The sequence below is a fragment of the Bombus pascuorum genome, chromosome 2 (assembly GCF_905332965.1).
Source record: "Bombus pascuorum chromosome 2, iyBomPasc1.1, whole genome shotgun sequence".
Classification (NCBI taxonomy): domain Eukaryota; kingdom Metazoa; phylum Arthropoda; class Insecta; order Hymenoptera; family Apidae; genus Bombus; species Bombus pascuorum.
In genome coordinates this window covers 3,440,869-3,467,881 of record NC_083489.1, presented here as the reverse complement: position 1 = coordinate 3,467,881, position 27,013 = coordinate 3,440,869, and the positions used below count along the sequence as shown (strand labels likewise).

The window sequence follows — 27,013 nt, the reverse complement described above, 5'->3', positions numbered from 1 at the left end:
TATATTACATAGTTATTGGAGCTGTGCACATTAGATGGAAGTTTGTGAAAGTGAGAGATGAAAACTAGAGTCCCCGTTGAAGTGTAAAGTACGCTCCCGCATGTTTCAAATGATTCATCAAAATTTTGCAGTAAAAAACGATCATCCTTTGTTCCTTGTTATATTTTTCTTTTCTTCTCGATATCACGATCGTTTTCCCCATAAACGCGAGAGAGCTTCGGCACACGCGAAGCGTGATTACTCTACTGGCACGATGCGGGAATGTGCAAGTGGGTAAGAAAAATATGATTCGATGCACGCTTTCAATTCGAACGTTGCATGTAGACAATGAATAAATAATATATACGCATAGATCATGATGAATGATCAGAAATCTCTCGATCGAAGGAGATTTTAGCAAACTTATCGATCGATGTGCACAGCCAAGCAGAAAGGTGATCTTTTAATCAGGGACGAAACCAAAGAAGAAAAAGAAAGAAAGAAAGAGAGAGAGAGAGAGAGAGAGAGAGAAAGAGAGACAGTATGTGTGTACGTGAGTATATGAGAGAGTGAAAAAAGAGAGAAAATTTACGCAAGGCACGTCGAGTGACAAGTGAATAGTGAAAAATGAATGAACACATGAGCCTTAGTGGAAGTAGAGAGAAAATGTATGACCCGGATGATAAAGTGAAAACACAAAGAAAGAAAACGAAACATACTTGTACAGAAGGATCAAAAGGTACAGACGGGATAATAGAAAAGAGGGGATTAAAGAAAATAATTAATTAGATAAGTAAACAGACAGGTAGAAAAAGAGAAATAGATAGAGATAGAGAGAAAGAAAGAGCAGTGATGATGTTGCCATGTACCTGGGAGGTAGGGAGACCATGGCTGTGTTCCGAAACTACAGTAGCCTCTATGCCTCCCCACTCACTCCTCTTGATTCAGTATTTCGTCTTATTCTCACAGATCTATTTGTTCTTTGCTTTGTTCACGACATATGTACGTACGTTGGATTATCCACCAAATCCAATCAATTGACTCTGAACGATTGCACAGCTTGTTGTCAAGTGGGTCCACAACCAAAGGTGGAGGGGTAACGTGTGGCGGGGGGTTTAAAGGCCGACGACGCCCGCCCCTGCCTCTTATCTCACTCTGTAAAACTTTACCTAGTTTGGAAACACAGTCGTGGTTCAGTCAAAATCATGTCATATAATGGTATATTCGCTCGAATTAGTCACGTGACGTCCAATTCTTCTAAAGGACAGGTTCGTCACGTGCGAAGACATTTCGTCTTTTTTTTTTTTTCGTAAATTTTTTAATTTCTATTTTTTTTTTTTTTTTTGTTGTTCTTTTTCGTTCTTTTTCTCACGCATCGCCATGCGACGCGCCGCCAGCTTACTCACCCCTGCCTAGTCGCCCGCGTCCACAAGCGAGCTTGCAATTTGAATTGGGCCCATCACTTTTTATGCGAAACGATATCGATCGGCAAAATAATTGACAAAAATTAGCATGATCTCATGATAAAGTGATAAACAACAAGAGACACGCACACAAATAAGTCACAAATGTGGCACATCGAAGTAACGATATATGAGAGTGTATCGATTAGAACGATGCCAAGGAAATGATTGTATCTGTCGCGTCTATATGGAAAACATATACATGTATATCTATGTTGTACACGTGTCGGTGGTAAAGCTGTTTTCTCCTTCCTCTGATCACCAACGAATTTCTCTTGTTCGTTTTCGAGCGTGAATTCCATTATAGTGCATTCACACAGAACAACGTGGTTTAAACAATGATCGGTGAGAAACGCTCATACACATACTATATACCGTGCGTGTGTTTCACACAAACTAGTCGCGTTTTGCCTTGTGCATTCGCTGGCTGCATCTATTTCCCTTTGTCCCGTTTTCGATATTCTCCGTTATCGTCTTGGGTGCTGTTTGCGCACTTATTTGTGTACCTGACTTCGAGAAAAGTGACATGACATCGAATGGAACATGAGCAATCAGTGGTAAGCCTGCGAGCGCCGCAGCCAAAAGAGTTTCATGTAAAACCGTATAACAACGTATTACCGGTGTCTCGATATTACTGTTTATGATCAAGGGTGTGTAGTATGTACAAGTACAGGACTAGAGCGAGTGTGATTTATGTATAAATGATAAATGGCACGGCACAAAGCCTTGCATTGCATTCTCTGATACATAAAGAGTCTATGTAAAACGATAAGCAGGGAAAACGTCTGTTTCTTTTATCTTAATTCATTCTATATTTCTTTTATCTCGTTTGCTTCTTTTCTTTTTGGCTTTTTTGCTTTTTCTCTTTCTTTTCTTTTGCTAATTCTCTATTGTGTACTCTCCGTTCAATCGTTAATTCAGGTGAACGAGGCACCGCCACTTAGGCCGGGAATTACCTGGATGCGTTTAGAGAATATCGCAAGTATTGTTGGACATTGAAAAGAACAATGTCCATGGAAAAGGTTCGTTGGATAGTAATTCTTGTCTACGAGAGAGTTTATGATCGATAAGTAAGTGCTATCGATTCGGGTACTTCGGGGCGAATAATAGAGAGCGAGAAGTGTTCTCTTAATTGGTATGCAAGTCTTAAGAGCTTATATACGTTGTTCTACTGAACTGCCGTGGCACTAAGCTAAAGTTACTTCGAAAGACTCTTATTTAAAATAGAAGGAATAATATTTGAAAAAGTTGACAAAGTTCGATTAACCCCTTACCTTACGATTTAAGTTCCAATAGCGCGTGCCATAAACAACAACAAGGTCGGTCACACGTCGAGCCATTTCACGGTTTGGCCGAGCGTTCGCAGTTGTGCAAATAGCACACGTCTTTTGATATAATATAAATGCAATGTGTAAGGTACAACTAATTTTATTTTGCAAGATGTTTCATAAATAATTACTACCAATTGATCATTGAACAAGAAAGATTTATTATCTTCAAGTAAATAATAAATCGATAACATCGACGTACCACGTCTCTCACATGTGTTGTTCATGTTTGACCCGATCGACGTACCGCGTCTCTCACACGATACTGTGGATTAAGGGGTTAACCACGGTCGCAACGACTTACTTAAACGCAGGGTTGCTAAGAGTAATTCAACTACGTTTTAATCGCTGAAGAAACAAAGAACATAATAATTCTATATAAGAGCCTAAAGAGAGATCACTACGGAATATCAATACAGGATCCTAAGAAGAGAGGCGCTAAACTATGAAATCAGACGATAAAGATGTTTCGAGATATTCGTCGCCCGCGGGATTCGCCAAGATTAAAAGTTCACGATCGAATCTTAACGAACAACAGATCGTACTTTCCTCTAAATGTCATCTCGCGAATCGAACGAATTTCTTCGTTCCGTTTGAAAACCGGAAAAGAAAGAGATCCTTCGCGTTGTTCGAACATGTACAAGTTCGCGTCTTGTCAAGAAAAAAAAAAAAAAAAGAAACAAAAGCAAGGAGAAACAGATCGGTAAGACCGAATGATCGATGGATCGGAAGACGATCGCCGGTATCAGATACGTAAATGATCTCGGCCGGTACATCCAAACAATCCAGATAATTCTCAGAGACGTCGGTGGCGACGCCCATGTGACAACGTCTTCGACAAATCATTTGTACATCGTGTATAATTTTATTTTGAAACGTAAACTCTCCCTTTTCCGTGATAGCAGTGTCGCTCGAGGTCCGAACTCTGATCGCGAAGCTCGTACTATTCGACAATTGGTAGTAGTACGTGGTATAAAGAAGAGAGCCGCGTTATCATTGTACGATAATACTATATAAAATATATAAAATCGAAAAGACGCGTGGAGGTGTTTCACAGAAAACGTTAAGGTATATAAGTATAAGAGAGAGATATGTATGGTGGGTACGTCGGGGAAACGTACCTTACAAGCAACTCCCGTAGAGTGGCTTCATCGTCCTCCTGTACCTCTTCCTGCGTCTCATTACTGAACGTGCCGCGACTTGAGTGATGATGTTGATGTCGCCTAGTCGTCGGCCTACCGATATTGCCGGGTGGATACTGTCCGTGCGACCCGTGATGATGATGGTGATAGTGACCGGTGTTGGTAGAGGCCGAGTGCAAATATCGGGCGACGGTGCTGGTCGGACGCCCCCTGGTCAGCTTGAGACCGGTAACAGGAGGCGGCAGTACGGCGCCTGTACCGGGCTCCACGTAACTTCTTCGTGAGGCATACTGCTCCTCCTCCACCCTGATGATGTCCTGACGTCCGCTCGATGGCCGATCGGCCGATCTGCTGCGCGATCTCGCGCTAGTTCCAACACTTTTGCTACTTTTACGTCCGGCCGTGCCGGCGTTGCTGCTGGCGGCGATTCTTTCGCTTCCTTTGCTTTGCCTCCACCAGCTGCTACCGCCGACCTGTGCACCAAAATCGAGCCTTCCTCTTTCCTCCTCCTCCTCCTCCTCCTCTTCCTCCTCCTCCTCCTCCTCCTCCCCGACGGCGGCACCAGCCGGCCCTGGTTCCGTATCCTGGGACCCCGAAAGGCCCGAGATTTCTTCGTAGAGGCACTCCGAATCCGGGTCCGTCGACACTGCCGCGCTCTGCCACAACTGGTTTATTGGCTTGAAGCCGCGTGAATCGGCCATCGTTTGAGCTACACGCCAGGACACAGACACAGAGAGAAGAATTTATACAACATCGACATCATCCTCCCCTTCAACGTCTTCCTCGGCTGTGTTGACTAAAGACCACCCGATGCTGCATATCCGAGGAATACTAAGAGCAACGAGCGATAAATTTCTTTTTTGTTTTGTCGTTTTCTTGTTTCGTTGATTTCGTTATTTCGTGTGTTTTTGCGTTACATTATGATGATTCTAAATCGATTGATAAGCTTCGTCTAGACTTTGCACAGCAGCGATTTTGCGGTGAGCTTAACGTGTTATAGTTCCGTCTTTTTTTTCCCTAAATAAATATCTTTGCGATCGCTTTTTTATCGTAATTGTATCGTGATTGCGATATCGTGAAAGCAGCCTTTGATCTTTCTTTGCTTGGTTTTTGCTACGTGGCACGCCACGTTAGAAGCGTGGATACAAATGCGCAAGTGGTAATGTCATTCAGCCACGCAGGAAGCGGATTCGATAAAATTACACAACTGCAAAGAAGGAAGGGAGCTAAAAGAACGTCTGACCACGAATAAAAAAAAGACGACGATGAACGCGTGTACGCGTGATTCCGTGTTACCGTGTTTCCTGATGATTCGGCTTGACGTGCAGTCAAACCGTACAAGTCTATAACTGTTTCATTGCAAATTAATCAGAACGATTCTCGCGTCAATTCGTTGAAAGTCTGACAGCAGCCAGAACGAGGAAGCACGATGATTAATTCACGCAAAGTTGCTCACGGTTTGTTAGAAACGTACATAATACCAACTTTCCTGCTCACTGACAGCGAATATTACCGCGAAAGTGCAGACGTTTAAAGAGAAATAGAGAAACGTTAATGGGGAATAGGGAAAATCGACCGCTACTTTCGCCATTCGATCAAAACGAAGTTCTGCTCTGTAGCGTTACATGGCCGAACGACGTGAAACGTGAAATTTCGAAGAAATTTCAACACAACTTTCGAACGATCGATTAGAGCGAAACGAAGCTTATGAATTTTCATTCCAGCCGATGCGCACGTGAAATTGGAAACGATGAGCCAGTTACTGCAAGATCGTGCTGCAGTAATTAAGCCGAGCTTCCTGCATGCATCGCACTGGCTCGTCTTACGACGACAATTAAAGTACCACAGTAACGAGCATTATTAATATCGTTTACTGTCGTTAAATATATTCCAGCTCTCGTCCGATGCGAAATACCACAACCGAAACAACATAAACTCCCTCCACTCTTCCGAATAGTAGCGTTCGACCATGCTTCGCGAAAATCGCACGTTGGAAAGATATCACGGCCAAATGCGGATCGAACAACGTTCGAATCTCGGCAATAACAATTTTTTTCTATAATCGTTCGAAAATCGTACTTATCGCTTCGAGTATCGAGAATCATTCTGTATAATTCGTTTCGCATAATTTATAAAATACAAGGGTAAAAATAAAAGATATAAATAAGTATGAGGGGGAGAGTCGAGTCGCCGATGAAATCGTGCGCTGCACTTCGAAGCGTTTAGTGATACAGAAATTCTAGAAGCGAAGGATATTGCACGTAGCCGCATGACAGGTATGCAACATCCTTATATTCTGGCTTGGTTGCAACCGATTACGGAATCATTGAATCGCATCTCGCCTCGATCAATTAACACCGTAATCTCACAACGGGTAATCTCGTAATCTCGAGAAGTAGGAGTAATAGGTTATACTCGGTAATTACGAAACAATTAGCTGGCTATGAAATATTACTGCCGATAAATTGGCAAGCGCTTACGTGCACGAACTATGAACAATGATGTGTATTTATTCTCTTTTATTCTTTTTTCTTTTTATTTGTCATTTTCCTGTTAACATTCTCGACTCACCTTAGAGAATTCGCAAGCCATCGTGCTCGACGATGATATTATCACGCCACGACGTTTCTCGTGTCTCGATTTCGAGTCGCGAGACCACTCGCCACTCGGGATTCCTGCAATTTGGCAGAGACAATCGCCGTTTCTCTAACAGGTCGATCAACGTCTCGACCACGTGATCAAAGGGTAGAAGAGGTAAAACGCGAACGATACGGACGTAAACGTAGGAATCAGTGGGATTTCCACCGCGATACAATCACTGACGTATCGCGAGTACCGAAGAGCCACGTCCTTCCTTTGATCGTGAATTGTTTTCGACTCACTATAAGACGGCGGTATACACTAAGTGAACCTGTGAAAACAAAGAAAACAGATGTAATAGTATCGGCAATCATTTTTAGACGATAAAATGTAACCGTGTTTTGCTCCGGACAATAGAGGATCGTTACTATGAACGCTACTGTTACATCAACTAAGCGGACAGAATGAAAATTTTAATGGAACAGCACAATGAATGTAAATTCTATGCACTCGATCGGTTCATGTATTATTCATGCGGCATTGTAATAAAGATAATTTTTAATACAATTACAAAGAATTGTACAGACACAAAGAATGGCTGGAAAAACCAAAGTAAAATGAAAAACGATCCTCTAATTGTTCCGAGCAATGTATAAAATATCTAAGATTCTACGAAGATAATATCTATAACAAAATCCGTCGTAAAAACACAACTATACGATAGATCGACGAGGGCGAATTCGAATCGAACATTGTATTCCAGCGAAACGTAAGCATCCTCGTCCGTACATTGTAAAGATATATCGTTAGCTACCATCAGACACGTAACAAATAGTGTTTATCCACGGTTATGCGTCAAACTATTTTCCGATAAAATTGCGTAATATTCTTCTTTACCTGACCGATCTCAAGGAAAATCATCTTGTAGTTCGGTCGTCTCTAAGACGAAAGAAAAAAACCAAGGAAACAAATAACAGAGAGAAAGAAATGAAAAACATGGTGAATCGAGGAAAAGAATAAGAAGAAGAAGCATTCAGTTGACGATAATTATTCCCCCTTTGATCGACCACGGTTTTTGTAGCGTCCATTCGTCGCTGGTATACGAATGAAAAGAATGCGAGTGGTGAAATTGCCTGAATGCCAGGGAAAGGATGGCACGCTTGTTGTAGAAACCGTGAATGCGTCTCCGCACAAAGGCGGTCGTAAACACGGCCGAGTAATGTATAATTACAGACTGCAAGTGTAATTTCCAATATGACCTTGCTTGGCGACTCGGGGCACCGAGTCGGAATTCTCACGGCACGTCGTCCTAGAACTCGGACGTACCGAGACGATGTGTAAAATCGACTCGACATAAATTCGTGTGATAGACACGCGTGGAATGCGTTTGATAGCCGGTGAACGGAATAGCAGTGATTCTTCCTCGGTAGCGTTCTGATTAGCAATAACGTCGAACGCGCGTTTAAATTGCTTCTATGCGATAACGACATAACTCCGCTTGCTAATTGCTTCGCTTGCAAAGTTTCTCCCTTCCGATAATGAAATTAAACGAGCAAGGTAAACGAATAAAGTAAAAATAATTGATTTCGTCGTTTCGTGTAAAGATATCAAAGCGTTATAATTATAGTTTGGCGCGAGTTTAGTTCGATCGACTTATATCGATTTCTATGGAAACAACCAACACGGATCTATGTATATTTATTATGGGTCGATACATCAACGATATATAAATAACTCGATGAACGTAAACAAAGTAACGGAATAATTAAAAGATAAATCAGGGACACGTTTGATTTTTCATTCGTCTAGGATCGATGTCTATACGTATGTAGGTACAGTCATTCTAGTTATTATTCACACGCTCTCTAAAAACAAGAAAACTTTTTTTAAATGGATGAAACGAATGATTCGACCTCTTTTTCAAACGTTAGACGAATTAGTTTGCTAGTTGACGCGCGAACAACGAATTTTCAACACATCGCGGCGATTGGTCAGAATTGCGAAAAATATATCAAAATTCTTTTTTTACGAATTTCTTATCCAAGCCTGTAACGACGATTCAAGCAATACGTTTTGTAGATTTGTAACAGTTATATATATGCTCAGAATCGGTTAACGTTGCTACGACCTAGACAACGTTAAAGCTGACGAAAATCACACTTTCTCGCAATTTTCCTCCAATTGTAATAAACCTTAAAATTCTTACATCTTTCGATGCCTGTCGCTTGTTTTTGCTTCGATCCTGCAAATCTACAAAACGTATTGTTTGAATTCTCATTACAGATTCGGATAAAAAATTGTAAACAGTAACTTTTACTATTCTTCTCACAACTCCTACCGATCGTTTTTTCTCCGACATTTTTTTTAAGCAACTAATTTACTAAAGTAATTTCAACTTCTCAAAAAAGCTCAACTCGTTCGATCAAACTTTAAAAAAGTCACTCTGTTTTAAAGAGTGTCCGAATATTAACGACAACAATAATATACAGTAAAATTTAAACGAACGACTCTAAATGAAAGATCACTGAAATCCTTTAACTTTCTCTTTCCGTGTATATATACCGACTCGGATAATTACTCTGTCAAAACCTATGGCCTTTCGAACGATATGCAACGATCTCGATGCTATCGTATTTTCAGTCTGCAACATTCAATCGCTCACCTTGTATCAAAAATCTCGACTGTATCTAGTTCCTCGATGACGTTGAATTCGGTAACGTTCACCAGCATTCTCGTCACAAAACACCACGTTCTTGAAATATTTTCAAGTAACACAAGGACAAACCGGACAGATGCCGCTTTATGTAGCGACGAGCGAACGGAAAGGAACGACAGTACTAGTCGACGAGTCGCGTACTACTAACGCGTACGTTCTGTGTATCGCGTCGAAGATTAAACGAAATCCAAAGACTTTCTCCCCTCCTCTGCCGCTTGTGTCTCCGTCAGATCGCTTTCGTTCACCGTCCTTGTCCCATCTGTCGAGGGAATCTATCCGTCGTTGTTCACAGTCTGTTACGTGTCTGCCTTGTTGTCCAGTTTTTCAACGAGTTTTATATACCAGTTCCTTGTGTACTTCTGTGCTCCGCCGTACCTTAGCTGTCCGCATCTACTGTGAAAGATTAAACACCAGCGACACCGAGATACGGAACGCGCGTGAATCTTTCTTTCTCTCTTTTCTTTTCCCAACTTCTTTTTAAGCGTAATGTTTGTCACCAGAGATCGATAGATCTTCGTTCAACGAAGAAATATCGAGTTTGCGGAGTTTGTCGCGTTTCCTAGTTCCTTCGAGACAGTTGTTTTCCTCGTGTTTGTACGTGTATGTTTTGCAAAAAGTTCGTTGCGAAACGGAGAATGATGTCGCTCGACATTTTTCACCGTCCAACGAAATGCGAAATTTATCGGTAGTAAAGGTAACGTATCGCGAGTCATACCGGATCATCTATGAAATTACGTAAATTTATTGCTACCCAATAACAACGCGATTTTGTTCGCTATCGTATCATCGTGGGGATACTTAATTTAATTTCTTTATCTATTTTGTCAGGTGTATTCTTAATTCGCTTTTACAATCCAAAAGTCAATAACGACAAAATGAATCGAACGGTAAGAATGTGAAAGATATTATCATTATTATTGATAGGTGTTATTTAGTACGTCTTTATTACATTGTAGTTATATAAAGAATGTAACCTTCTATAACTTCGTGTACCTTGGAACGTGTACATATTTCTATTCTATTATCTACATGCTTTAAATCTTATTTTATTATCGCTTTATTATTGTACTTTATATATTATATAATTATCATGATATTAGTAGTAAATTACGTATGTATAACAATGATTGGTCTATAATCATGAGATCAAAGCAAGAAACTGCGGTCGACTACATAATATTCCTGTTTCTCGTGACCAAAGAAAATTCCAGTCATATAGAAAATTAATAAAAGTATATCAACGTAGATGCATTATTAGTCACGAAAACATGAAAATACATACGAATAACGAACAAGTACTTGCGAAAGTAGCTGATAAAATTTAGAGTAGCGAACAAACGACAAATAATTAAACTTCCTTAATCGAAATCTTTGATACAATCGTATCAGAAATAAATACAAGATTCTACAACGATTCTGAACAAAAGTTCTAATAAATTTATCGCGTTCCGCGGTTCTACCAGAGAAAACTAGGAAAGGAGTACCGACGGTGGAACGTACCGAGCGAAATTTCCACTCGCGACTGCTCGCAGTGTAATAACGCGGCGTTCTATATCTAAAAAGCATATAACCGGCTGAAAGTTGCGTTAAAATTTCCAAATAAGGTTTGTTGTTAAACGGTTTCAACGAGTAACAGGTGCACAACCTACATTCGCGGTATTTACGCTGCGCTGGCCTCCAGAAATCTCTGTTGGAAAATGACACATAGCGGATTATGCGAGATGATATTTACGCTCTCGTAACTCTATAACATCAATCTCGTGGAATAAAAAATAATTCCATAGTTCTCTCAGCGCTGTTCAACGATATCGACTTTAATGGCAAGATCGAGTCGAGATTGGTAAGAAATGCTAGAACCGATCCTGCGAAAACTCTCGGTTATCTGGTGATATCTAACGTTCACGATGACACACATACTTACGTCTCCGGACGCTTGTGATTTAAATGGATCAATGAGATGCGCTTGGCGAAACGGCAGGAGCCAAGCTTTTCTCATTTCTGCACCATAGACGTTGGCATTGCGACGAAGACGACGCGAGGGTGCATTTAGGATTGGCACATCGCCAGCAGGTCCTTCGGGGGATTTGCACTATACGTTATATCTATACGTATGTATCTGTACACGTAATAACGTCATCGCCATATACGTAAATCCGAAAACGTTAAGCCGTTTGTCGAGAGACCAGGTATGTACATTTCGTTTGATTTCCATCGAACGTATGATGAAAAGAAAAAGGAACGAAATAGTCGGTAGAGCATCTAGTCACGCATTAAACCGCACAGCGTGTGGAAATAGCGATTAGCGATAAAAGTGGGAAATAACGAGGCAAGGAAAATCGTCATTAGGCTCGACGGAGATAAGATAGGTATGTTAATTTCGGTTGCAGTGAAACAGGGGATTAGCTGAAAATATGAGAATGGACGATGGTAGTCGTGGAAATAAAAATTTTTACTTTCAGAAAAAAAAAATATATATGTATATGTACAGGTGTAATCGATCAAGCAAACGTAAAAGAGAGAAGTAGGTCACGAACGTACGCTCGTCGAGTTACGCTTCTTCCGTGAATCTTCAACTTCTTTTTAGTAGCAACTTTTCGACTATGGTTGAGAGCGAGATTTATTAATGGACATATCCAACGATGATTAATGCCTGTTTGAAAGTTAAGACATTAAGATATCGTTGTACATATGTACACGTATGTGAGTAGATAAAATAAATTTACAACGAAGGAATTTTAGAATTTTATCTTCTCTTGTTTTATTTTGATAACAAATCCCATGACTTAAATCGTCTTAATCCAATATATATTGCGTAACAACTCGAGTCTGAAGCGTGTCATTGCTGATTTTTTTTGTTTTTTTTTTTTATTTTATTTTGGTTATTTTACAATTTGTCCTTATGGACATTTGGTAAAGTGTTATATCTTGTTGGTGAAGAAAAAAAAAAATAAAAATAAAAAATAAATATAGCATGTGGGCGGCTACCCCCAGCGGAGTGCCAGCTTCGTTTTTTTTCTAAGTTATATCTTTTATGTGTCATTGCTGGTGTGTTCCGAAATTAATCGCCCATTGTTAGTTGCGTTTTCTGTCTTCGCCACGATGTTTTCTTCGGCTCGATACAGCTACAAGATGAATTACGCCTTACGTTCTCGAAAGATGGGAACGTTACCTTAAATTAATCAGAAAAGTACACACGCTTTATCGTATGCGCTCCGTGCACTTAGCGCACTAAAAGCAGTCAGTGTATACTACACGCGCTCGGATATGCATATGCACGTAAGGAATATGCACTTTACCTATGCATGTATCATAACCATGTACACATATGCACACGTTATGTGTGCTTTTATCGATGAAGAAAGAGCAAGAGATAAATGGTATATTTTACCATTCTGTCTCGAGCAGTTAGACATTGTACACTCAAAATTGAAAACATCGTTGTATTTAAAAAGTTTTTTTCTTTTCTTTTCGTAGGTAAGAACGTTCGACGTGTCACGTTAGAATATTTGACCGCATATCACGTTAGCTTAGTTGTACAAAAAGTAACGACAGATCTAAAAACTTGACAGTTTCTTTTTCTTTACGCGATTACTTCTTGTACGTACTTTACTGAATTAAAGAACTTTTTAGAACGCAGGTTGCTAAATGAAAATTATGCCGTCAATGTCTGTCATGAATCGTTACTAATTCACGTAGTACTTGTGAACTTTTTCAGAACAATTTCCATTCAGCGCTTCCATAGCGCAACTCCAAACCGATGACGCACGAATGCATAGTTTTGTCGCGGCGTGACACCATTGAATATATATATATATACATAAAAGTTTGACGAAGGTAGATACAGAAGGAACAGTTTTTTATCGGGCGTACAGAGAGTTTAAAAATCTCAACAAGAACAGAAGCGCGATATTGGAATTCACGGCGGTGACGCTCGAAAGACATCGATCTGTCGAATTCGATGAAAGATCCGAGTATCTATATAAACGAAAGCGAGGAACGACGATTGGAGAAACGGGTACACGGTCGGTTGAAACTAGCGGCGAAAGGAAGGCATGCCTTACAGTTCCGATCGTTATCTAATAATGAGAAAAGAAGTTAAAACCGATAGGCGAAGGCGTTCTTTTCTACCGATTTCGTGCCACCGCGTAAAACGCTTCCACGGAGGCCCGTATATTTCCAAGTAGCACAATTGCAAACATTGATTCGAACCAGAAACTAGATACGTACGATTATTTCCCCGGCCTGGCAGTATTATAGCTCGCGTGTAGATAACAATACGACAATGGGGCGCAGTTTGCAATCGTGTATACAGAAGAATCGGAGAAAATGTACCTTTACGTTCGCGTCCAAGTGGCCAACGTTCGATTCGTTTTAACAGACCTATGGGAGATTTCGTCTTGGAGATAACGTCTCGATGATAGGTCCAGTTTCAAAATCACGAGCCACGGTTTACAGTAACGATTCGAAGAAGAGCGCGGAAAGAACGCGGAGGAAAAAACGAGACGAAGAGATCGCGTTTTTCGGAACGGACGATCTCGTTCTCGTTAACCTACTTACTTTTATTCACAGCATTCATTCATCCGCTTCGCGCAACGCGTTATACGTATACCCATCTATATACGTGCATATACGTACATAGATATATGCAAGTATGCGCGTATATCGCCGGCGGCGCATTCGCGCATTCTATACGGGGTAAAAAAACGCGTTTTATTACATTTCGGCACGCAAATGGCGTTCGAAAGGTAACGGCGCGGTCAGGTGTACGAACGAGATTTCGTCGCGACGCCAGATCTTCGTTACCTTCGTTCCTAACCAACGATACCTCGTCTCTTACCGCTTTATCTCAGCGACCAGTTAACCCCGATTTTCCGAGGTATTCGCTTCGACGTTAACGCGAAACCTGGGCCCCGAACGCGCGATTGAACGACCGTGAGGCCGCGGCCGTGTAATCGTTTCTAGGAAAATCGATCCTCGCCAATTAACATGGGCGAGGTTGAGACCGTGCGACGAACCAACGAGGAACAGGATATATCCTGTGCCTGTGCGTGGACGGTCGGAGGGCAGGTAAAGGGAGAACATCGTCGTTCACCGCCCAACGAAACGAACAAATGGATTGCATTCGTACCAACTTTCGACGCTTTTCATCGCGTGAACGTTTAAATCGAACGAGTAATCGGTGAAGGCCAGGTGCTACTAGAATGTCAGGTAGAGAAAGGGTAGAAATATCGACGACGCTCATCGATAGGGTAGCTCGACTCAGGAACGCGGGTTGTGTTCGTTCCTAGGCCGATCTTGCCGAGCGCCGCGGGTGCCGTCGTCTTGTATTATCGATTGACGGAGGTTATGTGGAGTCGAGTCGCCGGGACACGACGATCGTAGAACACAGGACACGTAGAAATCCTATTCCAACGGCATACACGAAACGTCGAGAGACAAATAAAATCTTTTATATCGTTCGCGCTTCTTTCCTTTTATCCTTGATCGTCATCCCCTCCCTCCTTCCACCCTTTCGTGTGACGTTCTTCACCTCTCTCTCTCTCTCTTTCTCTCTCTCTCTCCCTCCCTGTGCTCCTCCTCCTCCTCGCATATACAACACAGCATTCGCACTCTCTCTTTCTCTCCTTGTGCCTCGATTTCTGTCTGCATACTTTATTTCCATTTTCCGTCTCATTCTCTCCCTCTTCCGTCTTCCTAGTTCTATCTCACTCAAACGTGAATCTATCCGTACGTTCCTCTCCCGTAGGAAAGGACAAGCGCATCGAAGAAAGAAAGGGTGGTTTCGAAGGAGGAAAGGAAAGCCTCGAGCTGAGATAGCTCGACTCGCGAAAGAAAGGAAAAGATACTATAGAAAATGGAAACATTTCGATGGACACTCACCATTTGGGACATAGGGGTGGTTAGACCGTCCGAAGAGTCGCGCTGGAAGCCTGGTTGGCAGCAAGAGCAATCGTGCTCGTGGCGTCAAAAACGACGGTATTGGCAGTGGCGAGACTGGCGATGGTGGATACGGCAGCGTTGACGGTGGCGGTAGCGGTAACGACGGCAGCGATAGTAACGGCAGCGGTGGCGGTGGCGAGGACGACGCTGGTGGTGGCGGCGGCGGTGACGATGGCAGCGGCTACGACGACGTCGAGGACGTTGTACGCGGACGCGGCACTGACAGTAGTAGCGTTAGCAACCAAGTCACTTTCCTCCGAACGATCCGGGGACACCATCTCCTTGTTCGTCCGATCGCGTGCACAACCGACGACGATGCCGACGCCCGCACTGGCCACGACGCACTGTGGCCGCGCTACCACGAGTACCATCGTCGTAGTCTCATCGTCGTCGCCGTGTCTGCGCTGACACACCGATGGGGAATTAACGGGTGAACAGGCGGCACCGTTCCGTTCCGTTCCAATCCAGTCCGATACGATCTGGAACTAACAGTGACTTCGAAGAAGGCGGTGGTCGTCCCCCGATCGACTGCACGACACCGATGCTCGATGGCAGGAGACGCCCCAACGCGGGGCACCTAGTTCGACGTATGCCGAGCGACGGCTCACCCCGCGATCCGTCTGCGCTCGGCCCGACTCGCACAGTACCGTAACCACCACGGGTGCTCGTCTACCCAGGATCCCCACGTTATCCCTACTCTTTTTCCCTCTCTTCTTCGCTTCTCCGTTCTCTTCCGACTCCGTGCACTGTCGCTTCCTGATACACCCCCGCACCTATCTGCGTCTCCATTTACCACCGAACGGCCACTTAACCGCGAAATTTTGAAGAACGCCTTTAATTCGTGCGTGTTCTCCTATCGTATATCTTTTCGCTTTCTTCCTCCCTTCCTTCCTATTTTCGCTTCAACCGACGGTTTACGATCGAAGGCAGATCCCTTCTATTAATTTTTCGTTCAAATCGCGTCTCACGGATACGCGAAATATAATCGAGTACCCTCTGAAAGAATTCTAATCTGATACAGGGTAATCGATCTTTCTATCCTTCTTTGTCTTTCCATCTGCATGCGTTATCTTCAAATTTGACGTTCGACCGAGTCTCGACGCGTTTCTTCTTCCTTTCAACGTTTGTCTATCGTTTTAGAAGAATCTAGTCGCTCGTTTAAACGATGTCTCGTTTGTTCCAACTCCGTAGATTGCGGAAATTGAAGACAGGAAGAGGAAGAAAGGCTTGCGCGAGTTGCATACGGGTTAGCTGGCCGGACGAAAGGTATAGAATAGGCGAACCAGTAGTGGGAGTAAACGTATGGAATTGTTTTAGTCGCGGGCACCAAGAGCCCTTTGGGGTGACCTGAAGCTGTCGGGTACTCAGCGGCAAAGCGGGGGGTTAAGGAAGCCCTTGAAATCAATAGCCAGTCGCTACTGCCGCCGCCACCCTGATCAGGCTGCTCTGCGCTGTATCCGCCGCTCCACTCTCTGCCATCCACCTCCCTTTTCCCCGATCCTGATTTATCTGCACGTTCAGGCCGACCAAGTCCTCCTGTCCGACCTTAGTTCGCAGTCGAACGTCTCGCTATGGTGAGTGTCGTTTGACGAGCTCCATTAAAGAAAGTCACGTGTCCAGTGAACGAATTTTATTCTTCGAGTTCCGCTCGACCAATCTTGTTCATGTTCCGTTTTATCTTAGGCGACGATAGCGTACTACGAATTTCGCTTTTAGCAACGTTACGGTGAGAATTATTTCCGTCTTAGACTTAGGTGTTATCGCGGAAGAAAAAACGCGCGTATGTTCGTACGATGCACACAGAGATAACGAAATGACGAGCGTCGAATATTCTTATGTATACAAAATGATGTAGCGTTTACGCTGATCTTTACAATTTCCTATCTTGACGTATAGAAATATGGCGTTATTACGTCTATATATTTATAGATATGGTCGTTCAGCCAAATAAGTATGGCGCTGCAATTTGCTTTCTCGTTATGCTAGGTAAAGATATTTGGATAATGACGAAGTAGAGTAAAATTTGCAAATTGGTCGATTAACGATCTTTACGTTTCTCGGCTGAGATATCTTCTTCCACCTTCTTCTCCCCACTACCCTCTTTCACCTCTCTTTTTCCGTTCGATGGTCGCGCAGGGAGAAAGTATGCGAGTGCATGTGCACCCGAGAAGGTAGTCTGATTATAAGTTGACCTACTCTACTTTGGTTCGCGTATCTATTTTTCGGGAATGAAGGGTTTAAAATTCATCTATAAAATTATCTCGCGTACCCGATCGATTCGAAACTATATTTATGCCGGTCTAACAATATGCGATATCGAGTAACCCTCGTCGTAATTGATCGACGATATTTAAAGTACAAGTACATCATTACTTGAACTTGTTTAACGTAATTTTATTGAACGTGTATAGTAAGAAAATCGAATGTTACATTCGTTTGGAACAATTATTTCGCAGTATGTCAGAAATTATCGTTTAGGTATACGTATATATAATATTTATCCAATCGTGACTGTTTTCTAACTTTTACAAGTTCAGCCATATTTTATTTTGTTCTTATTTTTTTTTTTTTTTTATGTACACAATGACAATCTATTCGTTTCGTTCCCGAGTCGTATTATTAATATCATAATTCTATGTATCGTTATATCTTCTCTACAACAGCGATAATAACGTAGTAACATTGATCGTGAGACACTCCATAATGGATCAAGAATTCAAGCGATAAATGGAATAATCGTGTGGAAAAAATTCTTCTCTTGGACGAAACTCCAACTTGTGCTGGTGTATAGTAGAGTGGATTTATGTATTTATCATCTTAAATAACATATTTAACAGGAACTTAGGAAGTTGCTCGTTCAAGAAAGCTGTAACGCACCTGGCAAGAGGAGAATTCTCAAACCATTTTCTTACGTGCCTCGTATATTCGTATAGAAAAAGCAATTTATACCTGTACCTTAGACGATACACTGGACGATCGTTATTTAATTATATTATAAACACGAGAATATAACAGAGAGAATTTTATAATGATTACGCTCCGTAATCTGTAAAGATGTGTAAAACGATGAAACGATGCGACAATTTTTATCTGAAAAAATCGTTGTATCCTGTTAAACTTAATTTGCGCTACATTAAACATACACCATCATTCTACCAGTTACTGATAATTCGTTTCTTTTTCTTTTTTTTTTTCTTTTTTTTTTTTTGAAATATCTGAAAAATCGAGAACTCGTAACTTCTCAATCAGAAACTCGAAGAATGATGAAAAAACTATATATATATACATATAACTTCGAAATTATAAATAATGCCGTCTATAAATAATAAAAGTTTAAATATTTACGCTTGACAATGTAATTATAGTTTATCCCTATTTTACAATTAAAAAAACAAATGTTCACTATCGAAAAGAGTCGGAAAGACCTTATAGAGTCAGGAAATATTAGAACAATAGAACTTTAGTAAAACATAAGTATGTTATATTGCTGTCTCTATTTCTAAGGCACAGATATATGAGTATTATATATATGTATACGTATGTATATTTGTATGTGAGTGCATAGATATACACACACCCGTAATAATTAATTCTGATGTGTTCGATATTACTTGTTACGTGACGATCTATAAACTATTTTCCACTATATAAATGTGTGTGTACATATGTATATATACACTATACACACATCTATATAGTTAAATTTATATGATTCGCGATGACAACATTTTTAGGCGGTACCATATCAATGTATACCATGCACCACTTCAAATTACTCGAAAACACAATTACCAGCAGAAAGGTTTAAAATATAAAACTTTCATCATATGTGACATCCGAGATATCTTTATTTCGAATTTTTATAAGATAAACATAAAGAAATAAAAATACACTGAAGCGTCCAAAACTTTAATGCATCAACTCCTTAAATGATATTCCATTGCTGATGGATAGAGCCAGCATATCCAAATTCTGAATCATGAACCACTACTGATCAGCCAGCCCCCCTCCCCCTCCTGACTATATACGTTAGACATTAATATATTATCTTAAAATACATTATGTACAATCTTACATTGTGTGATTGTTAAGTACTGTTAGAATGTCAAAAAAAGAGTATTCGAATTCATCCTGTTTTTTTTTCCATTTTACGTTAAGGATACACCACAATTCTTGAAACAATTGAGTTCTTTTTTTTCTAATCGAATGTATTCGTTTAAAAGAATTATATTTCATAAATTTTCGTGTCCCATATATAACTTAGTTAGTGGCAACATGGTTTCAAAGACACAGCCGCAAGCGAATTTGTAAAGCGAGAATCCTTTTATAAGAAATGTGAGAACAGAAGTAATATATAAACATGAAGATATATAGTATTTAGTTTTTATTTATAATTTTCTACTTAAACTAATGGTACTTTCTGATACGTAACAATAACAAAATTTATCCATAGGATCTCCCGCATCTACACCCCGATATATACCATCCGAGTATAGTGTTTATTTCTTAAAAAAGGATTTCGAATTTGGTCGCTTTACCAGAATAGAAGCACACTCCTGCAGCGAATAATTCTATTATTGTAAACCACTATCCGTTCATGTTTATAGTATTTATTATGAACAATACGATGACTGTTTTCAACCTCTGCGATCAGTACGTGGTATATGGTAGCAGGGGGGCAGGCTAAGAAACACAGGGGAAGAGGGGATGTGCCAAGTTATGCGGTAAAGTAATGGCTGCTCAGATCATTTTTCCCAGCACATATCCCAGTATGACCATGACAACAGCAATGAGGATGCTGGTAACCGGTGGTGACGATTCGCTACTGTTCTGCGAGTTAAAATTTTTGGTGGCTAACGTAGCCTCGTTAACCAATAGGGCATTTCGTAATTGCAACAAATCCTCCTACAAATAAAAATTAGTATGTTTTTTATTGACCTTCTTATTAAGATTATTGATCTGTTTACTTAATTTACGCCAAATATATTTTTCAATTGTTTACTTTCAATTGGAGGTTTTCCTGTCTAAGGGCACTCTCTTCTTCCCTAAGCTGATTAACTTCTTGCGCTGCTTTTATCAATTTTTCCTCTGTTTCTACAGGGACCTGATAAAATAAACATATCGCTTACTTATATAATAAGCGATAGTAAAGGAGCATTAAAACTAAAAGTGATATTAATTGTTACCTTTGGTGATGACTTAACAAAATCACCAACTCCTTTATTTTTACCATTATCTGTAGTAACTTCTGATTTAACTGCTTCAAATGCCAAAGTTTTAATTACTGGATTTTCAAATACACATTTTAGCTTGGATTCCATCAATTGTTCTGGATCTATGCCTTTCCACTTTGAAACAAAATTAGATGTTATAATTCACACAAGGCAGGAATAAAACTAACGCAAAAAACAACCAATAAAAATGAATATTTTCTAATATTAAAAATAAATATTAATTGAAAACAGATTAATAGCTATATATTACATACCATATCAGGATTTTCTTCATCGTCGTTATCTTGAGCTACTAAAGCTTGCACCATGAATTTGTGCTTATTTTTTTCTGCTGGATCAAAATCGAATGGTTGAAGAGTCACTGAAAAATATAATACATAATGAATTACATTTTCTTCATAAATAAAAATAATTTGAACTTTAGTAAAGATCCGTATTAACAATTGTTGTGATTATATAATAAGTCAATCGTAATATGTAAATTTGATTTGCGAATTAATACTAACCAGCTATTTGTGAAATTTCCTTTGGTTTAAGATACCCACAATTTGGTCGTACACAATACCTCTTTGGGGCAGTTGTTTTTATTTTAAAATAAACTTTTTGATTCGATGGATTAGTTAATTTTATATACGATGTGACTGTTCTTTCTAGGAAAGGACCTAAAATATAACATAAGAAATGTTTAACATTATTTTTATTACTTTTTTTATTCAAAGATTATATAAACAAAGAGCAATCATAACTGCTTTTGCAAAATATATGCATTAGTCATATTATTGTCTACATTGCGTTCTTTTATACACTCCGAAATACTAAAATGATATAATTGTAATGATGCATATAATTATAAACAACATTCTATATTTTGTTTATATACTCATATTCCATTTACAAAACCACACTATATAAATTACCAATCCCTTCATAAATATTATTCAACAAAAAATGTTTATTGTGTTGTAAACAATGTTCTTCCGGTATTTTTACAATGTGTACGTATTTTTAAAATTGCGTTAAATGCAAACAAATTTGCCTGCCAAATAGACGTCCATATATGCCGTTTACATAAATATGAAAAATCTATATTTTATTGAAAAAAAGTCTGGGAAAGCATAGAGACAAATTAAATGTAGTAAGAAAAATAAATGCATAGAATTATAACTCGTCGAATATGCTGACTGTATATCAGTTAGAGGAAAAGAGAAGTGAGAGGGGAGGCTGAAAATTGAATCGTGACTTCGTGACTACACTTAGCTTTGACAGCGAATGACGTACGACGAATGGGGTTAGGTACAACTGAAAAGGCTGATGATTTTTGCTGGGTCGTCGTACGTAATCCTATTTGGTTATAAATGAAAATACAATAAAATTGGCTATTGGAGTCAACCTTACGTCATCTTGACAACGTAGCGCACCGTGTGCAGCTCGTGTTAACTAACCAACAAAGCGCCTGCCAGTCATGGATCGAACAAAACTCAGAGAAGGAGTGAAAGTAAGGAGGAAATGTGCAAGTAAAATCCGAATATAAGTGAATGAGTCGTCGTTTAAAGCGTACCCTTGAATCGCAGTTCACTTCGCGGTTCGATAATTAAAATTTGCTCAGGCTTCCCCATCCTGTCTGGAAGCCGACCGAATCCTACGAACGATTACCCGCAACACCTTTGACCGCGTAAATAACGATACGAGACCACGTCTTGACAGGTTAATCAACGCTCCTTATGATTTTATACAGCGGCACCGCCGTATCTCACACTCTCGCTACTTTCCGGGATTCCGTTGAACTAATTCTGATTTTTGCTCCGAATCGAATACGCATGCGTCACGACGGAAATTATCAAGAGTATAGCCGTTACGTCACGGACAGACGTTACCGCGGTAATCATATTCGCTACTTTTGCACATCCCGAAACTCGGAATGCCGAAAAGACGCACTACATAAATAGAATTCCAGAGCATCGTCGGTAGGAACTATTTCCTAATTACCGGGATCAAACCGATTCTGTTTAATTGATGCCGATCTTTATTACATGAAACAACATGATAAATCCTTATTATTATCAGTTATTGTATTTAAAGAATATTACTAGGTGATTTAATGCGTAAGTAATTTATCCTCGTCTTTGAAACTAAGCTAATCTTAAGATAACACTCATGTTTGCCTTTTTTAGAGATGAGTCTTTCATTTCTAGTAAGTAATAATTATTAGAATATGCAGATTTTTTATATTTACAAATTTGCATATTATTAATTGGAAGTATCGCTAGTACTTACTAATCATATATACCTTTGTATAACTCACTAAGAATTAGTCATATTCGTATATATTTCCAAACATTTTCAAAATACATGCACAAAATACAGCTACATGTATCTCAAACGATATAAAACATTGTAATTTCATAGTCATACTTAGTTTTAATTTTGACCACTGTTAGTGTCGTAATCTTGTTCTATGCTGAATCGGTAACATTGGAAATGATACAAAAGCGATAATGATTTTATGCATCTTGAAACAAGTGATACCGCAAACACAGTCGTATGACAGATCGTATACCAAAAGCATAGACCAAACATAGACCAAAGCGTGCGAGTGAAGTCAAAAATTCCATATGGCGTCAGCTTGAGGAAGCATTTCACATTTTCGCAAAAAAATTGTGATTTATTTCGAGTAATTAAAATTAACTATAAAATTTGTAGGTACTTTTATTACCTTTTATTATTAAAATATTACTTTAATATTAAAATATTACTTTTTATTATTAAAATAATTATAATCAATTCAAGCAATAAAAGCTGTAAAACAAAATGTCATTTTTTAAGTTAAAAGTTTAAGTTAAAAGTTTAAGTTAAAAAGATAAAAAATTATAAATTTAATAATAGTAAGAAAATATAAACAAGAAACTTTATGTTGCAAGAGATTATTGTCATAAGCAGATGAAATAACAGATGCATTAAAGGTGAAATTCTTAAATAATTAAGTTTTTTCTATAACGAACATATAGACTTTTATTCGAAAAACTTATTATCTAGACCACACTTTGTTTCTACAAGAGATAAACATCGACGAACAGTTCTTGCACAGGGCAAAGGCAATATATTCAACTTTTGTAAATGTCCATACCCTTCAGGAGAACGAATGTACATTAAAGTACATAGCATCATCCAATCTCCACTATATCGTTGACCTTTTACACTTTTCAATTTTGCTGATGCTATAATTTGTTCAATTAACGTCATCTGTATATCTGGAATTTGGTGTTCTCTGCATTTTTTAAGTACAGTTTGTATATCTATATTACTTAAATCAACCTTCATTTCATTAATACGATCTTGAAGTGTTCTAATTGTTTTTTTTGCACGGAAAAGTGCACTTCTTTGTGCGTCAAACTTCTTCTTCCAGATGTGTAAAACATCTCTGTTTGTAAAATCAGTAATTTCCTCACCCATATTTCTTTTGGACATACGGCGTCTTTTTTGTCTAACAGTTCTCCTCACTTTTTCACACATTTCACATTTTTCAAATAAAGTTAATATATGACACTTTTTATGCCTTAATTTATCATGACAATCAGTATATCCAATTGTATTTTTTACTAGGTTTACACCATCAATGTCAGCTATGCCAGAACAAAATAACATATTAGAAAAATGATTTAGTATTATCCTCAATTCTTCAAAATTGTGAAATTTATTTGGAAGATTAAGTTTTTCTGAAGATATAGTTTTTTCCAATGCTATATATACAATATCCATATTATCTTTTATTATAATACTTCTTTTTACTAGACAAGCATTGTAATTATCATTGGTTAAATTGATTTCAATTTCTAAAAAAGCTACGCTATTTTTATTAGAAGGAATATGTACAGTCCAATCTTTTGGTAGTTGAAAGAAATTAATATTTTCACATAACTGCGTAAATATATTTTCTTCTTCTTCTTCTTGATCTGCGTACTGAATATTTTCTTCTTCTTGATCTGCGCACTGAATATTTTCTTCTTCTTGATCTGCGCACTGAATATTTTCTTCTTCTGATGAATCGATCATTACTTCTTCTTTTATATCCATTGTAACTATATTGTGTGTGTAACCATGGTCATGAATTGTACTGTCAAAAATCTGATTTGTAGTATCATACAGAACATTCTCAGATGTGTCTTCATGGACAGAATTATCAAGTTCTTCAATATTTTCCTTTTCATCCATATTACCATTCGGAGAAAGAGATGGAATTGCATTTTCAGAAAGTCGAAAAGTTCGAAGTGGTACCTAGAACAAAAACAATTAAAAAATATTTTGAATATGAGTTTACTTTAAGAATGAGAATAAATTTAATTTATACGTATTTTAATTTATACCTTGGCAATTAAATTTCCAGACGCATCCCTGTGTTCTGTACATCGTATCACATTTTCTGGAGGAAAATGTTTTTCACATACGCGATGTTTTGAGGACTCCAAATTTTTTATACCAAGTGCAGTTTCCCAATTTTGTCTACGTACGATATCTTTCGGTACCGAAAAAAGCGGCAACTTTAAACCACCCGGGCGGTTGGTTTTGCAACCAGAAATTACACAATAAAATACCATTTCTTCGTATTTTGCAATAAAAAATCACTTTCTAACGGGCTAGGTGTAAACACGATACAATCTGAGCATTGACAAAATGTAAGTAGTAAGTATACCTATGTACATGTACGTATCACGCATGCGCGAAACACATCCTCAAGCTATCCTCAAGCTATGTAAATATTTTTGACTTTATATTCGTCACATTTCCCTCGTTGCGTGCTCACACCTCTTCACGTGTATTACGACCGTGATCGCATACATGGACTTATAATATAAAAATATACAGGTTAATAAATATTCTACGCCTTTTACGTGATATTTAATTTGAATATGTGATCTGCAATGATTTATAGTATACCTTTAACAGTCGAATACAAATAACTATTTGCTATAATTTATGTTACAGTATATCAATTAAGTTCGGCATTGTTAGCATTATTAATTTTGAAAATTAATTTATTATGGACTTTTTAACACCGCCCAATTTAAATACCGATGTTTATAGAAACATGACAATAACAGATAGACCACCTGTTTCTAATAAACACTTGCAGTTTATCAATATATATAATGGTAATATAATTTAAATTCTTTATGTGGAAGTCTTTACAAAGATTGTATATTTATTTGTAAATATATTTATGTTTGTTATACAAATATCATTTAATACATAAACATTTCTTTATTTTGCAGAAAAAAGTGCTATTCTTGGAGCAAGTAACCTGACAGATCGCTATTGGAATGGTGCTGTTTGGTATTACAATGATATTAAAGAGTTTGATAGGGATAAAGCCTTCCTCCATGCAAAAACAGAGAGTGGTGTTTGCGATGGTATTTTCTTACAACACGATAAATTTGTAATTGGCCAAGATAGTGGAACCTTGCAAGTTTTTGATGTATCTACAAAGTCTGATGATTCAAAAGAATTGCAATCTGCAGGATATGCTACTTTACATGATGATTGTCTATTAACTTTGTCTGCATTTGCTGATAAGTGTCATGTAGTTTCAGGAGGAATGGATTGTTGGTAAAAATAATCTAAGTTTCTGATATTAAAAGGCATTTTAAATATTTATAATAATGAATTACAAATATTTTACAGTATAAAAATATGGGATATATCAGAGTTAATGGCAACAAATTCATTTAGCTTTGCTCATACAGATTTAATCACTTGTGTCAATGTTAAACCTGGAAGTAACACAGAATTTGTGTCAACATCGTATGATTGTGAAGCATTAATGTGGGATATAAGGCTAACAAGACCAGCCCAAAGCATGTATTCATAATAATACAGATACTTATATATAACACTTAGTATTGTCATGAATGTTATTTAAATCTAATCTTTTATTTGTTAGGTATTCTGAAGAAAAATGTTGGTTTAGGAGCAATATGTTGGAGCCCCAATAAATCAAATATTGTAGCCATTGGTACTGATAGTGGAGAGATCGTAATAGTTGATATCAGAAAGGGAGGTGTAAAACTATTATCAAAATCAATTGCATCTTCTAGACCAGTACATAGACTTGTATTTAATCTAGATTCAGCAAGGTAATATAAGCTGACAAATTATAGATTTTATCAGTATAATAAATTACATAATATTATTACATAACAGGGTAGAAGAGTTAGCAGTATGCTGTGATGATGTTTTTGTAGAAGTGTTTGATGTAAACAATCAACTTTCACCAATATACAAAGATGATCGTCACACTGACTTCGTACGTGGTCTTACATGGTTTGATCGCCATTTATATTCTTGCTCTTGGGATAATGCAGTGTTAAAACATACAACAAAGTTCCAAAACAATGTATAACTTATTAATATGACTATGATTTAAATTGTTTCACCTCATACACTACTTTTGTGTTTCTATACATAAAAATAGATTTTTAGACTGGTGTATTTAGTTTGTTTCACTTTCATTCCATATAGTTAATCCTCTATATTGTTCATATTTATATTCATACAAATTATTTGTAGTTATGTAACTGTTTTTTATAGTATTTTTATACCTCTTTATAATAAAACAGCAGAATATTTAAAAGTAATA

The 27,013-nt window shown here is 38.4% G+C and overlaps 4 protein-coding genes across 20 annotated transcripts in view; 1 reads left to right on the top strand and 3 right to left on the bottom strand.

The window, feature by feature from the left end:
- Nucleotides 1–15,786, bottom strand: part of LOC132916217 (glucose transporter type 1) — a 32,513-nt gene extending 16,727 nt beyond the window's left edge. For 6 of the 17 annotated variants that reach the window (XM_060976011.1, XM_060976012.1, XM_060976014.1 and 3 more), the window contains exons 1-3: nucleotides 15,089–15,785; nucleotides 6,484–6,823; nucleotides 3,892–4,621 (exon numbers count right to left, since the gene is read on the bottom strand). In XM_060976011.1, the coding sequence (XP_060831994.1) occupies nucleotides 3,892–4,613 (722 nt within the window). In that variant the 5' untranslated portion in view covers nucleotides 4,614–4,621; nucleotides 6,484–6,823; nucleotides 15,089–15,785. Of the gene's footprint in view, nucleotides 1–848; nucleotides 1,149–3,891; nucleotides 4,744–6,483; nucleotides 6,824–9,154; nucleotides 9,367–15,088 lie in introns of those variants that run through there. The other 11 variants (XM_060976004.1, XM_060976009.1, XM_060976020.1 and 8 more) reach the window with 8 other exon arrangements.
- A 3,188-nt stretch (nucleotides 15,787–18,974) lies between these two features.
- On the bottom strand, nucleotides 18,975–22,209 carry LOC132916227 (vesicle-associated membrane protein/synaptobrevin-binding protein). The gene is made up of 6 exons (XM_060976042.1): nucleotides 21,941–22,209; nucleotides 20,889–21,044; nucleotides 20,637–20,743; nucleotides 20,335–20,496; nucleotides 20,151–20,252; nucleotides 18,975–20,053 (listed from the first exon to the last, which is right to left on the bottom strand). Exons 1-6 carry the CDS (start codon nucleotides 21,996–21,998, stop codon nucleotides 19,889–19,891), a joined length of 750 nt encoding a protein of 249 aa, XP_060832025.1. The 5' UTR covers nucleotides 21,999–22,209; the 3' UTR covers nucleotides 18,975–19,888.
- Nucleotides 22,210–23,364: 1,155 nt separating this feature from the next.
- LOC132916224 (uncharacterized) lies at nucleotides 23,365–24,974 on the bottom strand. Its single transcript, XM_060976039.1, has 2 exons — nucleotides 24,744–24,974; nucleotides 23,365–24,654 (listed from the first exon to the last, which is right to left on the bottom strand). The coding sequence occupies exons 1-2, from the start codon at nucleotides 24,972–24,974 to the stop codon at nucleotides 23,392–23,394; spliced, it is 1,494 nt and encodes a 497-aa protein (XP_060832022.1). The 3' UTR covers nucleotides 23,365–23,391.
- LOC132916226 (methylosome protein WDR77-like) lies at nucleotides 24,911–27,011 on the top strand. Its single transcript, XM_060976041.1, has 6 exons — nucleotides 24,911–25,052; nucleotides 25,363–25,529; nucleotides 25,650–25,983; nucleotides 26,059–26,231; nucleotides 26,318–26,510; nucleotides 26,578–27,011. The coding sequence occupies exons 2-6, from the start codon at nucleotides 25,418–25,420 to the stop codon at nucleotides 26,774–26,776; spliced, it is 1,011 nt and encodes a 336-aa protein (XP_060832024.1). The 5' UTR covers nucleotides 24,911–25,052; nucleotides 25,363–25,417; the 3' UTR covers nucleotides 26,777–27,011.
- The last annotated feature ends 2 nt before the right edge of the window (nucleotides 27,012–27,013 follow it).